Source organism: Pecten maximus, chromosome 8 (assembly GCF_902652985.1).
Source record: "Pecten maximus chromosome 8, xPecMax1.1, whole genome shotgun sequence".
NCBI lineage: Eukaryota > Metazoa > Mollusca > Bivalvia > Pectinida > Pectinidae > Pecten > Pecten maximus.
The window spans coordinates 30,072,453-30,091,267 of record NC_047022.1 but is presented as its reverse complement, the minus strand read 5'-3'; the positions used below and the strand labels follow the sequence as shown (position 1 = coordinate 30,091,267).

Below are 18,815 nucleotides of genomic sequence, written 5' to 3'. Positions count from 1 at the left end.
GTTCCGGTGGAATTGGGCCAGGGTCCATGTTGTTTTGCATGGAGAACATTTTTACTCGGTTTACATCTTTACTGCAACGACGACATACGTCAGGTCCGCCCATCTTCATTTCCAGTCTCCGTTCATTGCAAATACAACGGAGTGTGAACTTGTAAGCCATTTGTTGTAACTCAAACGCTCTTGTGGCGTCCATTGCCAAATTGTAATGTGCATCGTCACTTAACGGAGGGGGGTTGGGGATATCGCTGAGTTTTATACCTAATTTTGTTTCCGTCCTCTTCAGGACTTTTGCATATTTTTGTCTTTGTGAAACACGAGCATTATTTGTTGTACCGAGCTAATAATGTATGCCCAGTTTTCTGCATTTGTACTGCAAATCTTCTAACAATGGGTCATACAGGGTTGCATTGCTACTGTCAGAACCAGAAATACATGTAGGCCTACCTGCTGTTTTTGCCTTTTTTGTACCGATTTTATCGTTTTTCTGTAATGCTGGCCGTTTCCTTTCGTTATGGTTTATGGTTCTACTACTTACAGTCCGAGTCTGAGATGTTTGTGTGTTTTCGTTCAGATTGCTTTCAGGTATATCTTGTCTTGTCATGAGCATGTAATGGTTGTTTGAAAGTAGTATGTTGATAGTGCTTGAATTGCCATCTACGGTGTAGGACTCCGTGTTGTAACATGGAACATATTGACCTGATATTTCGTCTAACTTTGTACCTTGTAGATGCACCTCTATGTTTGTGTTTAAAATGATTGATGCAACTTTGACTTCGACTGTTGTTGCCCATCCATTGTTTTGTATCATTTTTTTGTGGTATTGGCTAGGGTGTATAACCTCAGAGCCATGGCAAATAGACACCAGATCTTTCCATTGTGTCTAATTTGAAATGACATATGTACATATTTCATGCCTGTATGTATGAGGGTAATGATTGGATGACAAACCCAGACAAAGGCAATGGAAAAAACAATTCCCATCCCCAGGAACATTTTGAATTGTAAATCTACTGTCTTGTATTTGGACGATACGTTGGTCATTTTGTCTCTCAGTGGTAGATCTATTACTATTTTTTGCATTTCTTTGTATAGATATTATTTGTCGCTGTTCAGATTCCACACTCGACTTTACATAAGAATGGTCGTTATGAGAATTCAACCTGAAATTCACTTTGGACAGAGTTTTGAAATAAGAATGGTCACTTAAAAATCCGGACATTTTCAGGCAATTGGCGCCAAAAAAGTCTAGTAAACACACAATGAATATTTACATGTTTAAATCTGCCTGCTTGAATTTAGAATTAATATTATACCCGGTTTTAAGTTTAAGACAGACTGGCTTTATTTCATAATCTACCTCTAATTAGATCAAACATCTAGCCTACATTGCATTTTTTTTTCAAATTAAAAGGGAGGCCTTGTTATTATTTTAAATTCAACTTTTAAAAGTGAAAATTACAAATGTTTTTTTCGACAATAGTCTATTCTGGGCAAATGATCACGTGAATTTTCATCTTTACGTACAGTACATAGGTCCTACATATCTTATAGACTAGCTACACGCATTGTAAGCTTAATCTCCAGCCGTCCGCGCGATCGGCAGTAAAGTTAGTCTAAAAATTTTAAGCTTTGAAAGTGAATATTTTCTACTAGAATTCTATGCCATTTCTCCTGATAAATTTGGCAAAATAATTGTTGTTATTATTGATTTAAACTGTATTGATTGTAAGTTAAAACTCCATTTTGTTTACATGTACGTGTATATAGACACCTTGCATGAACTTACTACACTTGATATGCTATGGGATAGGCCCGACGTAGATTTCTATGACGCTGGGTTAACCTGCAGTCGTCTGGCGAATATTGTCGTCTGCGACAGGAAATTTAGTGTGCAAAGTAAAAATAAAAGTATAGAATGTATCTAAGTGTTTTAAAATTTCCATTCTATCATAAAATTTATTTTTGCGACAATGGCAGTTCAAGCGCATCACAATTTAGTCGTCTGCACTTAGCGTTCCTATTTTTGGTAACAAACCAAATATTTTCATCCAATCAAATTCGCCGATTACATTCATGTCATCAGTCATAACAGAAATGGAAGATAGTCGGTATACCGGCGGTTAGGCAGTTTTTATATCAATATGTAAAGAATGAGGTAATTTTTAGTGAATATCGGTGAGGTATGTCGATCAGAAAGAAATGGATCAAGTCTCACCATACAGGTAACGAGAATTAAAACATGGCTGCCTGCATGGAGGCGCGAGACTTTTCCCGCGGGACACAATTTCAAAGTCCAAGGGGTATAGGATTGTATTGGACTGTATTGCTTACACACGTGTTATGGTTAGTAGAGCTTCGCTCTACGCGGCCTTCGGCCGCGTAAGAGCTGTGCTCTTATCAGTGAATTCTAATCTTACTATACAGTAAATTAGGAATTTAATGTACATTTTGTACATACAGGTACATGTATTTAATTAGCTGCGATAACGTAGCTCTGGACGACGGACGGACAATTTCTGACAGATGGTCGTCGTCAGAGCTACGATTCCCTCCCATTGCTCGTAATGTAGCAAAACAGTGAACCTCGAAAATGCTACAAATAGCGGATATCGTTTAACTTTGGAGTAATAGTTGGTATAATTAAACATTTCTAACAATTTTGCAATGTATTAACCTACCGTCTAATCTGGAAATCTTTATTTCACATATTCTGATATCACACTGCTTGGAGTTGTCTCCGTGATCCGCCATGTTACTTCTCGAAGAACTCTCGCGAGGATGCTGACCCAAATATGGAACCCGTGACCATATATGGATGAAGCTACTACGATAAATAAATACATTATCAGAGATATTTAACCTCTGTTTTGTAACTCTTGTGAAGAAAGCAAATCTTACTTTGCGCAGAGACCTATATAGGTCTCTGCTTTGCGTAATTAAATAATTTCAGAATGAATTGACCTTCCTTACTGAGATATATTACTCCGAATATGTTTTTCTGTTGAAATCTCGCGGGAAACCTCATTAGCATCAATTTATTTTGATTTCCTTATAAGGAAATTGACCTTTACACTTGTATCAAAGATGGCGGTATGTTTGAACTGAAATCTCCGTGTGTCTTGCTCGTTTTGGATTTTACTATTTATTGTCAAACAATTGACGTAATGTGCAGGTTTGTGGCTTGAATATTAATAATAGATACCAGAATCATCAATTTACATGTGGTTTTTTATCCGAGAAAATTTTTACCACCGCTAATACTGCCCGATGTGAATCACATCGGGGCTTGCTACACTATCGGCAATGGGAGGGACTTCATACCCTGCCGGAGAGCAGTGTAGGCAGGGTATGGATATTCGTTCTAGTATATAATAAGATTCTTCAACATGGCCAATTCCGACAACATCGGTAACTAACCAGTTAAATTGTAGAGCTTGATATGTTTCTATAAAATATATAAATGAAATAAAATTAAGATAAAAAAAAAAATAACATGGTCCGATCCAATGCGTAGACGTGGTCCGATCCGGCCCTAGATCACTTATATATATACAATGTACAAGTACATGTAAGTGATATATGGATCGGATCATAGGGTACGTATCAAGTCCTGTGGGTAAAACCGCGATTTCGAGAAAAAAACACTGATAATTAATGCAATTTTGACAATGTTCTGGCTGAGAGCATGAACTCGAACTATTACTTGTAATAACCAATTGGTAAAAGAACATATGTAGATCCTATACTAAGTTACCGTAAGTACTGGTGGTACATGAAGGTGGGCTAATTTACCTGTTCCACGTGAAAATAGAATATGTACTGTAATTATGGTGATTTAAGAGAAAATGGCGACGAACTCATTATCTGTTCAACTGCACTCAACATCCAATACTCAATAGTAGACTGAAATATATGTCCAGATACTATTATGAAAGATATACTAGGTTAGATTTCATACATTATTCAATTATGTGACACAACATTAATTGATATCACTGACTTTACTACCGAATGAGATCATTAATTCACAATATTAAGGCGTATCCTGTTTCACCACGGTATCCTTGTCATCCCGGTAAAAGTGCTTATTTCTGTCATTTAGTATTTTACACAAATAATAAAAACTAGAAAGCAAAGAATACCGACATAATGACGAAACCATAAAACTAAAAGTCGATACAGAAATACGTAGATTATAAAAAGCATGAGGTCTGTATTAAATACGTCCGTGCACTATTGACCCACGGTAATGAATGCCTATATATTTATAATAAGTTTTAATAATGGCCGCTCTAGTTCGAACTAGAGACCTTTCGCTCTCATGACAAAAAAACCCCACTAGTCTAAAGGAAATCCCCGCTAGCCTCAGCTATAGTAATTTTGGTTTGTTTTTGTTTAACGTCTTATTAACAGCCAGGGTCATTTAAGGACGTGTCAGGTTTTGGAGGTGGAGGAAAGCCAGAGTACCCGGAGAAAAACCACCGGCCTACGGTCAGTACCTAGCAACTGCCCCACGTAGGTTTCGAACTCGCAACCCAGAGGTGGAGGGCTAGTGTTGAAGTGTCGGGACAGCTGAACCACTCGGCCACCGCGGCCCCAGCAGCTATAGTAAAGTGACCTACACTCCACATGATGTTTATACTACGCCCCCATTCAATACAGTCTTCAGAGCCTTCGCCCCCGAAGACATTCACAATCCGAGGTTCTTTAGCTCCAATGAAGCCTCTCAATCCCCTATAGCTTAATTTCATTTGGAGTGGTCAACGGCACCAAGAGTACACTACCTGCACTGGACCTCGAACTCTAGCGACTTTTGGCTCTCAATGCAAACATTATACCGCTATGTGCTATAGTAAGGTGCCATATGCTATCCACTTTTACATATTTGTTTGCAAGTGCAATTTCTGTCTGGTTCCTCCACGTTAAAAATCAAAATGTGTAATGATTTTAGAAGTTGGAAGGAAATGTACTTCTCTGTATCAACAGTGAGCCGCCATTGTGACAACGGTTTGTTACTATGTTTTTATTTTCAGGATCGGGCGCAAATACAGCACTACGTGTCATAGGGAACTCAATGTCAGTACATCAACACAGTTCCCAGGTTGGATTTTCGTAACTAATTCATTCATTCAAATCTTGATTACCCCAGTTCTGAAGACTTAAAAATGGCTACAGAGATAAATACAAAAACGACAAAAAAATAAATGGTAATAATGAAATTAAGTATTTCTAAAGGGATCAAACAAGAAAGAAATTACATGTTTGATGTTCACACATATGCAAAGAGCTATATAAGGAAATATGAAAACAGGTAAGTAAATATCGATAGGATTGTCAAATTGTTAGGATGAACGATATACATACGTATGTGGTTTTATATACAGTCTGCCAAGTTATCTTCGTTAATTAAACGTGAGAAGGGATACGTTTTCAGCATAAATATACAACAGTCTCGTTGTAATTTGAAGCTTCCGGCACGAGTTAGCAAGTAAAGCATACACATGGACCGAATAGCCATTGACTATTTTGGTGAAAAACATACAACGATCAACTTCATCGTCTACAAAGGTGTTGCATTGATGGGAACATGATAGTTCCCGATTAGGCGGAATACCCCCATAGCTTTGCGATATTTTCACAAGTTTTGAAAATGTTCCATAGTGGCGAAGGACTTTCTATCGAACTCATTACTAAAATTGAGACGTTCACTCCGCTGCGAGGAGTTCTTATTCAATTGGCAACCCTTTCGAGACGTTTCCAATAGTTTTTAACAGAGTTTGCAAAAATTGTCACAAAAAGTCTTGCAGATGATATTTGTAAAAGATGTTCCAAATGTTCAGAACAAAGCGAAAAAGTTAAAAAAAAAAAAAAAGAAAGCAAATTCCATCTTTGCTCACCTAAGAAGAACATTCCAATTTATGTATACAAAAACAATTGTTCCTCTTTACAAATGCCTTGTACGTTCCCAACTTGATTATGCTAGCCCAGTATGGTATCCATACCGAAGCAAACATATCTGTACATATGATAGAAGGCGTCCAACGCAGGGCTACAAAGTGTCTTCCGGGGATGAAAAACCTCAGCTACAGCGAAAGATTGAAAAAACTTAAACTTCCAACACTGTCCTATCGACGAGATAGAGGAGATATGATTGAGTTATACAAAATACTCAATGGTATATACAACAAGGAATGTTGTAATACCGTGGTGTTATGGGAAGACGCGTCACGGAGACACAGAGGAAGAGGAAACTCTAAGGTGTTTTTTAGTCTGGTATAGAGGACTATAACATGTCCTGAACCAGAAATAAACTGATCTTATCTTATCTTAAAGCCATTTTCTTTATTAAAAAAAACGATATCAATGAAGTTCAACGTTTGTTTTGGTTTGGTTTGTTAACGTTTTTAACAGCCAGGGTCATTTAAGGACACTTGACAGGACACCTTAACCACTCGGCCACCGTTTTGAATTGATGAAATGTTTGAATGACACATTCTAATACTTAGATTGTCGAATTTGACTTCAAACACATATACAAAGGTGCATTTCCTTTTTAAGCTAACATACTGTCATATCGCCTAATCGGAAACTGACATTATGTTAAGCTGCAATACATTGTTACCTCATCTCTTGTTTCGAGTTAAACATTACATACAATGTACATAACAATGTATTCTTGAATAACAAATCAGTAATATCCGAATATTATTTTTAACTTATGAAGATGATTTTTTCTCTCAGAGTTTCCTTATTCCTGAATTCACCATTTTATCACTGTATAGTAAAAACATTTTTCTTTATTTTAAAAAAAAAATGTTCCTTCGAATATTACTGAATTATTGGTACTTATTTATAAATACATTTTAACGTGTGCATAATTAAATAAATTGTATTAACATTTTAAAACTCGCAACGAGGAGTTTCAAAATTCACATTTTCATACCCTTTTCCTCCTAACTGTAAATTTTCGTTGATGATTATCATCATCATCACCACCACCGAGTTTTTCAATTATTTCAATTTCCTTCTCGTGTTCCATTTCGAAATTCTCCCTTTTATTCTTAGTAATTCATACAACATACACGGCATCCTGTTTTTATCTTGGATTATGTCATCGATTCACTATCATCCATATGAAATAGTATATACATGTACTGCCTTTTGACCAACCGATATGCATTAAAATATGTTTTGTCTGTTTCATATCTAGTTTGATTGTTCTTTATCTATCATAGTACTGCGTTTATTCCACCCAGTATAATTTTACATCATTGTTACCAGTTTCGACACTGCCAGAGTATGACGTTTTGTGTCATGGACATATGTTGCACACCAATATCCGTACTCGTATACATAGAGAAAAGTAGCTGGACATTGCATTCAGTTTGTCACTTACTTCACATTTACTAATAAAACACTTTGAACCATAAACTTATTTTGCGTTTTGATTTCTGTGACACGAGTTCCATCACCTGATATTATCTTGCATCTGGATTGTCTTTCGATATGCATTAACGTCATTAGTTTTTTTTTTTTTTTTTAACAACATATCAATAAGTGTTTAGTGGCATTGTACACTGTTTGTATATTCATAGTACAATTAAGTAAGGCGCGAGGTCCTAGTTGGTCACTGTTTCTTTCAGAAGTTGAATTAATAGACTATGGATGTTGAAAAACTCCCAAAGATTTTGTTTATTAATCTTGAACATTGCATCCTTTCTTCAATCAAAACGCTATATTTTCCCACTTCTTATACTACCATTCTCCATTTCAAATTTAAGGAACATCTTCGTTCTCCTGTGATGAGATATTTTTTTCCAGGAAAGGCGGAGGATATTATGTTTAGCTGTACGGCTACGGCCCAAAGCAAACACTCCGAAGAAAAAAAACGTGAGATGATTAAATTTCTGACTGACCACAGATATTTCTTCATACGATATGAAGTCAGACTTGTTCAATACTTGTTGATATGTCCAGTGGTTTCTTTGTCACCTCTCAAGTTCTCATTTTGAGAATGTGACTTAACCCGGATTTGACATAGATTTATATGGCGGGAAGGTCGATAAAGCATAAGACGCTCACTCTCTCAGAGCCCCTGGTCTGTATGACCGATTTCGAGTTGAAAATGTTGTTTCGTTATCATGTCGCCATTCTTCGTTATCTTGTACACTGCCAATTTTCAGAGATGTTATTATACAAAAATGCGTCACCTTTTGTTCTTGTTTAAACAAAAACCAAAAATCAAGGTACAATCCTCTAATTTTATGTTGTATCAACACTTAAGTCATAGTGGTCTTAAATTCTTAAATTTCCATTGTTTACAAAATAATTATCAAATAAACATTCACCATTCACTTTACCTGTATCATGCCTGTGGTTTTTTTTCACTAATGTAGATAGCAATTCATTTAGTCAATACAAATATCATTGTGTTAATTCAAGCCTAGTTGTATTGCAATTAATATATATTGTTTCGATAAAGAATAATTCTTATGAAAAGACAAAGAAGACATTGCCGATATAACATGCAAGATCAACAGACGAAAGCTATTATGACGTAATGTCTCCGTGTTTTAATTGAAATACAAAACCCAAATATGGATATCAGACATTTATTGTTAAATGTGGTAGAAATCCGTGCTGGTCTGCGTGAGTACTCATCGAATCTTCACCTTTATCTTTGGAGAGTCAGCTGTGAATAGAGAAATAATTACATGTTAAGGAAACGATATAAACATAAATATAGAATTGTTAAGGAAACGATATAAAACTAAATATAGAATTGTTACGGAAACGATATAAAAATAAAAATAGAATTGTTACGGAAACGATATAAAAATAAATATAGAATTGTTAATGAAACGATATAAAAATAAAAATAGAATTGTTACGGAAACGATATAAAAATAAATTTAGAATTGTTAAGGAAACGATATAAACATAAATATAGAACTGTTACGGAAACGATATAAAAATAAATTTAGAATTGTTAAGGAAACGATATAAAAATAAAAATAGAATTGTTAATGAAACGATAAAACATAAATATAGAACTGTTACGGAAACGATATAAAAATAAATGTAGAATTGTTAAGGAAACGATAAAACATAAATATAGATTGTTGTGTTGTTTTCAATGCAGAAGTTCCCACATCCATTATAATAAATAGATATATTTATATTTTATAGATAAAATGTCTGTCTGCCTGCCTGCCTGCCTGCCTGCATGTATGTATGTATGTATGTATGTATGAAAGCTTTGGTTACAGTTTCGTTTATGAGTATATACTTGTTTTTTTCCTGTGATGTATTTTTGTAATATCCAACTGATATATCAAGGCAATGTGTTAAATATATGCATTTATTGTATACATGAGTACTAGGTTTGTTATGTGTGGTTGTTATTACAGATATGTGTGTTCGTTTCATATTGATGTGTATGAGATCAATGCTCAAACAGTAAGTGTTAGTTTTGTGTGCTCGATTCGAGAATGTTAGGTGTGTATGTTAGATGCATATGTTCTGTAAGGATCAATATATATACAAGGTAAATGCAGCGTCCTGTACAAAAGTTAGAAAATATAGAGACAAAATGAAATAAACTGAATCATTCTGCTGTTTCGCAGCCCTAAAGTGTTGATACCTTAGAGGATCGATGGAATAAAATAGGTAAAGTTTCAGAATCTGCAGGGAAGGTACAAAAGCCAAATAACTCAACAATATGATACAATGATATTATTGTTTTTCATTGTATTTTATCATACTTACTTGTTCCTTTAACCCTCAGTATCAATTTCCGATTTGATGTTAAATTTATTGCAGTTGTTTTCAGTGTCACACCGTTCTTCTTGACTTTGATCGAGTAGTCGCCCTTGAAATACCTTTTATTCTTGTAGGATTTCAACTTTGCAGTCCAATTAGTCCTCCAGGCGGTATTCACAAGATCTACGTATTTCTGGCCTGCCTCGTTCAACTAAAATTATTTTTTTGCATGTATGTTATTATTGTCGAGTGATAAATTGGTAAGTACTGTTGCACGGTACTATTCTATAGCATACTACAATTTCGTTACCTTCCAACCATCACGTCTTTTTAAGTGCAAATATACAAAGTATGTAACTGTACACGTGTACATGTCCTCGCAAAAATCTTAAAATATCCCACATAGCTCCAAAAAAGAGTTTAACAGGAAATCTAATAATCGCAAATCAATGTTAGTTGTGACCATGAAGATAACAATCGAAAATAGAGGGGGCGTCTGGCGACAAATTCCACATGACTTGGCCTGGCGACCAGCATGATCTCCCTCCTAGGTTTACCCTAGCACAGATATACCAGAGACAGGTTGTTACAGTTTTTGTGAAGCGATTGTTAGATATGATAAGAATTTTAATCAACATTCTGTATAATCTACACCCCCTCGTTGATCTTTATGTCCAATAAAACGAGTTTACCCAGACGCAGAATCTGACGTAAAAACACCCCAATGAGCTATCCATTGAACCCAGGTATAGAAAAACGTTCTGTGATTAGATCTGACTTCACGATGGCCTTACTGTTATAGAATCTGTGCCTGTTGCCAGGGAGTTGTCTCTGTTGTAGATGGCTTCAGACCAGAACCCCCACAGTAGCACGCCCTTCACCATCTTGTGACTGAAGTACAGAGTGAGGGCGTCCTCGATCGCCTGGGCCTTAGCGGTGTCGTTAGTGTCGGTGACAGACATCTCCGTGACCCATATAGGAAGACCAGCTTCCGCAATCTTGTCCAGGCGGTACTGAAGGACATGCATTTCACAAGTTAGTATAGTTTTTTCTTGCATGAATAATGTTGATTTGATGGGCAGATTATGTTTACAGTTATAGAAGTAATTTTACATACTAAAATAATGTGCATATAGTTTGGACATATCACGGAGTTTTTCAATTTTTTCGTCCCTCTCCGAAAGACTCACTTGAACACAATCATACCAAATTTTCTCATAATCGTGTTATTTTCAATTAAAATTTCCAATTTCTATCTATATAGGCCAAAAAAAACATACACAGTAATTCAATGACACTTTGTTTTGCGTCAACACTCTTCTAAAAGTACACGAGTATATTCCCTCTCTATAAACTGGTTGTGCCACCTGACACACCTGTCTTTTGGACAGCTTAAATGCTTTTCTTGATACATATCTTTCCCTCTCTCTAATTTGGTTTTCCCCGTACTAAAGACTCATTAGCATTTATATCACACTAATCACCGTATATTATTTACATTTCATGGAATATTTACATGTATGTAGAATCAGTCCAAATAAAAATCGAAACAGGAAGATGTTAAAACTTTGTTTTCAAACTGCATTAATTATATAAATATATATGGCAGGAATTCAAATTTCCCAAACATTAAGTGAGACTACCTTGAGCTGGGTGATGTCGATATCACTGGAGGGTAGGTGGCTCTGTACGCCTACTCCATGGATTGGAACCTGGGCGTCCAGGAAACTCTTGGCCTGGTTCGTTATGGCCTATAAATTCGAACATCAACAGAAAAACCGTCAATAAACGATGATTTGTTAGATGATTGTTTTTCATGATTTACATGTTTTATCCTGCAATATACTGGCCAAATCACTAGCTTATTCGCGAAATATAACAAAACGATTCCAGGATCTTAATATTATACAGACATTTCTTTTATATTCTGTTTGTTTTGCCTTTTCGTGTGACGTTTTGATGATTGATAAAATGACCCCAATTGGCTTTCATGTTCTATACAAACAAAAATGACAGAGTAGGTATACCCCAATGTCATGAGATGCGCTCAGCGTTTCTAGATCCTTTATTGGTCATGCAGTTTGTGACCACGTTCCAGTCCGTATTTCATTGTATTATCTTTATATACTAGATTTTGGAAACAGAAAGTCGATATTAATTTAATGATGCTACGTTAATTTAAATGTCACAAAATGTATATCAATTTCAATTCTTTTCCGACTTATGTTTCTGTATATTTTAAAGGGTGAGATATGTGAAGGGTGAGGATAAACTTGAACTACCCATTATCATCTAATAGAGGTGTTTTATTTACGTCTGCGATATAAGCTTTGGCGTGATTTAAACCTCACTTTTATGCTTGATGTACTCTGGTCAGTATCTAGAATGAACTATGCGTAAATGGAATATACCATATAGCCGGTTAGTGTCACGGGTCAAAATTTTCGCGATTTTCATAAAAGAATAAAAAAAAAAAAAAAAAATTAAAGTATACAATCTGGTTATAAGATATTTTTCGCGAATATTGCTTATGATGTCGAACTGATAGAGCAAGATTCATAACTGTCGAAATAACATTGGATTGTTCAAGGATAATAATGTTTCCGTGTCTAATTATTTCAGGGATCGTCAATAGCCCGCGAAATAGCGACAATTAATGGTAATACGATATATTTATAGCCCCAATGACGTTATATGGAAGATGAAAATCATGGCAAAAACCATACCGACCACCTTCATGGCTTCTAGGCGTATTTGGAAATCTCTCATTACTAATATTCATGTATCTCAGCATATAAAATAAATTGCAAAAACGATATGTTTGTGAGCAAAACAAAAGGATGTCGAATGCATCGCAAAATATGTTAGAAGGATGTTAGTTGGAAGAAGAGATAATGTTCTTTTATTGTGTAATCCTTACCGTTGTGTACGGCGCTGAGTTCACGACAGCAAAGTCGTTAAGAAAGAGTTTTGTGTTCGATTCTTCCGCGTTCATATCCCGGAACATATCCATGGTGATATTTACGTTTCCGGTCTTCCTCTCGTAAAAGTCATCATGTAGAGCCTCGTTATTGACATCCCAATGGGCTAATCTGATAGATTATATATGGATAACAATACATTTAAGGATACTTGGAAATAGTATGATCAAGATATAATATAATTATAATCATGAAAAAACAAAAACAAAGACAAAACAAAACAAGAACAAAAAAATGTCATGTATCTATAATATGAGTGGGTTTTTTTGTTTTTGTTTTTGTTTTGTTTTATTTACTTATTTTTTTTAACAAAATTTACCCGGACAATAATTACCTCCCTTTGGTGATGGCGATCGTATTTGAGATCCTTTCTTGTATCGTCGCCTTCATTACTTCCTTGTCTGTAATACTCTGTACCCAGCTTGGAACCCATTTTTCCACACCCCAAAACATGTTGTGACCACGAACTGACACTCTACAATTTTAAAACCTTTTGTTTCTTACACGATTATTTTCACAAATTGGATAATGTTATTATAGTTTTACATGTAAAACATTTAGGCAAATAGTATCAAACTGTAGAACTGTCAAGAAACTTGTCCAATCTGGAATTAATATACGGACGAATTAACATAGTCAATTAACCATAAATAAATATGACGAATTTTGAATGGTGTTTAGATATTCCATAGTTAGCATTTGTTATGAGAAGAAGCGGAACTTGTTGTAAATTTGGTCTTTAATAATGTCATTCTTTTAAATACAACTTTCAGTCTTTTAAATAATTGATTCACTTACCCATTACTCAACAGATCATCTATTGTGGCATTAGCGTCGTCGAATCTTAAATTCCCCTGTAACAATAAAACAAAAAATATCATTATCAATTAGTAATTATGTGATTTGTATTCGTTCAGTATCGTACATTGGAGAAAATGATAATTTGATGGTTTCTTGATCGCTATATAATTATTTTGGATTGAATATATACTGTATACCATTTGTTAATGGGGAATCGGGTTCTGTCATACGTCTGGACGTCCGTCAATCGGGTATGCGTGTCCGGGCAATGACCCCCGCCTCGATTATAGATAATTATAGGACTATGAGCCGATTTGTGGCAAACCGTTATCTGTTCACAGTGAATTGCAATCCTATAAAGGTGTACCGTACGGTTATCATGTAGCGAAACAGCACTATTGTCTCAAGGTATTACGGTCTCAAGGTATTGTACAAAAGACATTAGTGTTTAGAGCACCTGTATATATCAATTTGATAATTAATACAGTATATGCCAAATAGTGAGAACTGCACCATATGGCTATTTGTCCTTCATTTAACCTATGATTTTATAAGTGTGTATATATTTGTTTTAATGTGTTCAATCGACTACTACGGAAGACCATTTTAAAACTATAAATGACATGCACGACGAAACAGAAAATGATAAGGTCTAAGTTACCTGGGTCCACTCCATACCCCTCCACTTGAGGGCATTCTCTATAACGGCCCACTCTGACTTCAGTGTGTTGTAAACAAAGTCCTTGTAGAAACCATAAGCTGCATCCGTCCATAGACTAGCCTTGACAGCAGTCCCGTGTCCAAACTCACTTCTACGTTGTTCCACCTATTACACGAGGTCCTTATATTTAGATTATATTTAATCATAATATGATGTTTCATCATGCATATAAACTCGCATGGTTATAGTTACTTATGAATAAACGAAGATCGACACATATAAAATAAGTGTCCTTCAGACACATTCTATGAGATGTTCAGTCCACCAGTAGAGTTTATCATCCAAATTAACACTTTCAAAATTGATCTAATAATTGATACAGCATATGTACATGCAATATACCCAACATCAATTGTCTATATAGACATACTTCCTTTTATAAATAACCAAATTTCTATGGGCATAAAATAAGTGTTTTACAGACACGTGTTTAAAGACAAACGCTGCCGTACATACCTCTATGGTGAAATTCTGGAGAGAAATGTTTTTCTTTTTACGGGTTCTGAAATATTATGAAACTAGATATTTATGATTTAAATCTACATTGTGGATCCGATACGTCTTTATTAATTCATTTGTTTTCAAAAACGAAATGCTGTCATACTTTTCGAAGCATTACATTTTGTGCACGTGCTATTTTGTCATGACCATCTTCTTTACCAATACATTTCATTTTCGTTATTGGTTCAATATCTATTAAATAGCCGTGAAACTCACATTATAGCTAGTTTGACCTTCCGATTAACGTCAATATTTTTCTCTGCAGTAGCCCGCCAGTCAGGATCAGGTAGGAGCTCTACCAGACTTCCATCATCGAAGAAGTAGTTCACTTCCGGTTCCGCTATCTGTATGTAAATCTTTATCTCCTTTATATCTGAAATAAACTATATTACTCAGGATATCCATTGTTTAATCTGTCTGTGATACTGGAATCAACCGACTAATAGTATTTTGTAAGACGCGGTATTGCTACTGATTATGATTTTGAAGAAGGGGAGAGATTGGCCATATTTTCTCCTTATGCTACTTGTGAATTATTAATAATATAGCTTCGTTGATATCTCGGTTAAGAAATGAATAAAAGACACATACGGTATATGTTATCGCCTTTATATACAAATTATACACAGTATAGCTTAATTAAGGAGGGATGTCAGATCATGATCTCCATACATTGATAAGCATTGTTGTCGAGTTATTATGGGATTGAGAAATGGAAGTTTTCAGTAGTTAATTCAAAGGATATCATATCAAAATAGGACAAACGCTAAACTATGTCACTGTGACCTACAACTTTTCTAGTTATGACATTTTTTGTCATTTTTGCCCTCTTTTTCAACACCCTCCCCCCTCCCCTAGCTGAACTAAAATTATTACTAAAGGACAGAATGGCCTGTATTGGCACTCCCCCTTCAGGATGTACTTAGGACCTGCCAGTGACTAGTGCTGAAGTGATGATACCTACGAGTTGATTGAGAGAACCCATATTAGATCGACAAACTGTCAAATTCTTACCTATATATGTCTGTGTGACCATTAACTTACCACTTGGAAGTTTGAAGTCCCCTCCTATTTCTACCCAGGATCCTGGTCTGACATGGGGCTGCCAACTCAAACCTACGTACTTCAGGCTGTCTGTAAGTAGACAAATCAGCACGTAAACACTTAATATGCATTATTATATATTAGGAACTAAGGTATTATCAATTAGTTTCTAAATACTTACTGTCGTTGAATGTCTGTCTGACGGTCACTTGTACATTATGGTAAGATGATCCTGGAGCAAGGTTCTCCAATTTGATGTATCCAGTAAATACATAGATTTTTCCGGCAGCAATGTGATCACTTAGACCAAGTGTGTATCCAAGGCCGGCCCATTTTGCGGACCTGTTTTAATAAAGAAGACGTGTTGATATATAGTGCTGTTTTCAAATCCTTATTATATGTACCAATTGCGGTGGCCGTGAGAGCTCAGTCTAATACAACACTGGCCACGTAACCTCCGTTGAAGATCCGATATGCATGGTTTGACGCTCTTCATCCATGTGGATTTTGTTTCTCGGCAAGACATTCTATCCTTATTGCTCTGGATGGCATTCGACGGGCCTCCTGTATGTTGTTCAGTGAGGTAGTCATCAACCACTACAAGGAGACCCCGCCTCAAAATGACTCTGACTGTTCACGGGGCGATAACCCCAGCAAACATAGCAACAAACAAACGTATCTATTGTATCATATATGTTGTATGTGTTTGGTTTAACCAATACAATATTAACTGCCTTCAGAAGGTTGTTGATATTTGTTTAATATAATGCAAACGTATGTCACAATCTTTCAGTTTATACCATTTCGTAGATATCGAAGCGAATAGTTTATAAATAAATATAAAGCTTTACCCGCGAGAACACCCGGAATTAGAAGCCTTATTTTGCATATTATTTTATCAAAATAACGGACAATTTATATAATTTCTTCATTTCAAAATCAGTGTTAATACTTTTGTTTTATTAATGTTAGTTTCTTGCATGTTGACTAAATATATGAAAACTATCCATTTGTGGCCATGTGGTGTTTGTGAACGGTGCGCGGTGATATTCTATAATAATTGTATTATAAAACGGATTTGTTTTCCGTTAGGCAGATGCAGAAAGCGAAACAGGATTACGTCAACACATGTACGTATGCTTTTTACAGTACTGTATACAGACTTGTTTTTCAGATTCATTTCATGTGGTTTTTTTTTTTTTTTTTTTTTTTTATTTCTTTAACAAATTGACTAACAGAGAAAAAAGGGTGGTTTTTTTCCACCATGGGTGCTGATAAATTATATTCACTTAGACCAGTGTTACAATAATCACGTCAAGAGAACTTAATGATTCAAAACATATATAACTTACTGAAATCGATCTAAATTTCAAATATGAATTAAACTAGACCACAAAATTAAACTCGATTAGGAAAATACCTATAATTCAATCTCTAAAATAAAACCCTAAACACAAACCTAAAACGTGAAGAATTTTTTTATAATAAGCATAGTGGAGCAAAATACCCTCAAGCTTCAAACACCATGCTTGATGCAGCAAAGCCCCCCAGAATGAGGAAAAGGTATACAATATCTAACTACCAAGGACTATGTTGTAAACTTCCATTGTACAACAAACCTAGTGTAATGCAACCCTGTTATACCTGTTGGTGATGTGGACACTCTGCGCCCCGCCATACTTGTCCGTGGTACTAGTGGCCCAGGAACATCCCGATTTACTCCAGTAGGACCCTAGGCTAGCCGCCTCCAAGTCTCCATTCTGTAATAAATTTGTCCCAGTCGCGCCTAGAACTAAAATCCCCAACAAAAGTAGTTGTACTATTATGGACGCCATACGTTGGTACAGCAAATAGTTGTAAATGGAGATAGTTATGTGATACTACTACCTCTGTGGTGGACTGTCTCTGCTTGCTGTAATTTGATTGGTTCAACATCAGGATATATACTGCCACACAAAGTTCGATTATAAGGTCATTTAATGTTTTGTCCGGAGGGAAATAGATGCCATGCCAGGGTAGTTCCTTTATATTTATTAAAACACTTTTATGTTGTCTTCCTGTGGTCGGACATTTTCATTTAAATTTCAAACGATTACTATATTGGGTACCTTGTTATGAGAACATCACGCCTATTAAGCATGTTTGTTTCCAGACCACATCTCAGGCTTGCTTTAGGGGACGAGGTCAGTCATTCGTGTATCAGTACGTACGTACTTACGAGTCCCGAAGGCTGTTTTGCTTATCTGACCACGCATGCTTAGAGGGTAAATACATATTTACACATTACTATTCTTGGTGTTTACCGTATACTAACCACAGACCATGAAGGCTATATCGTTTGTAGACTGACCACTCTATTTAAGATTATCATTGAACCTGAAGTGTATTTTTTTTTCTTCAAATTTAATCACGATAACTGCTTGAAACAAAGCAAATGATATTTTGGGAAGATTAAAAAAACAAAATTGGTAATCTTATAATTCAAACCCGTCAGACAAACACATAGAGTGTAATGAATCTGTTTGTCCAGATGTTTTGGAATATCCAAATGGAAAATGAGAATACAGAATTACCTGCCCTTTTTTTAATTTTTAAACAATTTTTCTTTAACTTAACAAGAAGGCAAGTTCATATGCTTTGTATGTCCCGAATTATGTATCACGTCTTCAAAACCTATACATCAAAAACCTAGTACCCACACAACAGAAACTCGCGTACACACAACAGTACCCCTGTACGCGATCAAACGAATCATCGGTGATCACATAACAGAAACTCGCGTACATACACCACAGTACCTCTGTACGTGATCAAAAGAATCACCGATTACCACACAACAGAAACTCACGTACATACACCACAGTACCTCTGTACGTGATCAAAAGAATCATCGGTGATCACATAACAGAAACTTGCGTACATACACCACAGTACCTCTGTACGTGATCAAAAGAATCACCGATTACCACACAACAGAAACTCACATGCATACACCACAGTACCCC

At 35.7% G+C, this 18,815-nt stretch overlaps 1 protein-coding gene across 2 annotated transcripts; it reads right to left on the bottom strand.

Moving 5' to 3' along the window:
- Window positions 1-8,553: 8,553 nt before the first annotated feature.
- On the bottom strand, window positions 8,554-17,735 carry LOC117333157 (anti-sigma-I factor RsgI6-like). 2 transcript variants are annotated; one of them, XM_033892311.1, is made up of 13 exons: window positions 17,455-17,735; window positions 15,992-16,152; window positions 15,811-15,900; window positions 14,983-15,139; window positions 14,722-14,767; window positions 14,206-14,370; window positions 13,542-13,597; window positions 13,078-13,218; window positions 12,683-12,854; window positions 11,406-11,513; window positions 10,557-10,775; window positions 9,769-9,973; window positions 8,554-8,692 (listed from the first exon to the last, which is right to left on the bottom strand). In XM_033892311.1, exons 1-13 carry the CDS (start codon window positions 17,643-17,645, stop codon window positions 8,658-8,660), a joined length of 1,746 nt encoding a protein of 581 aa, XP_033748202.1. In that variant the 5' UTR covers window positions 17,646-17,735; the 3' UTR covers window positions 8,554-8,657. The 2 variants fall into 2 exon arrangements, with proteins under 2 accessions (XP_033748202.1, XP_033748203.1); XM_033892312.1 differs by lacking the exon at window positions 15,992-16,152 and having other exon boundaries at window positions 17,455-17,612.
- Between the last annotated feature and the right edge of the window lie 1,080 nt (window positions 17,736-18,815).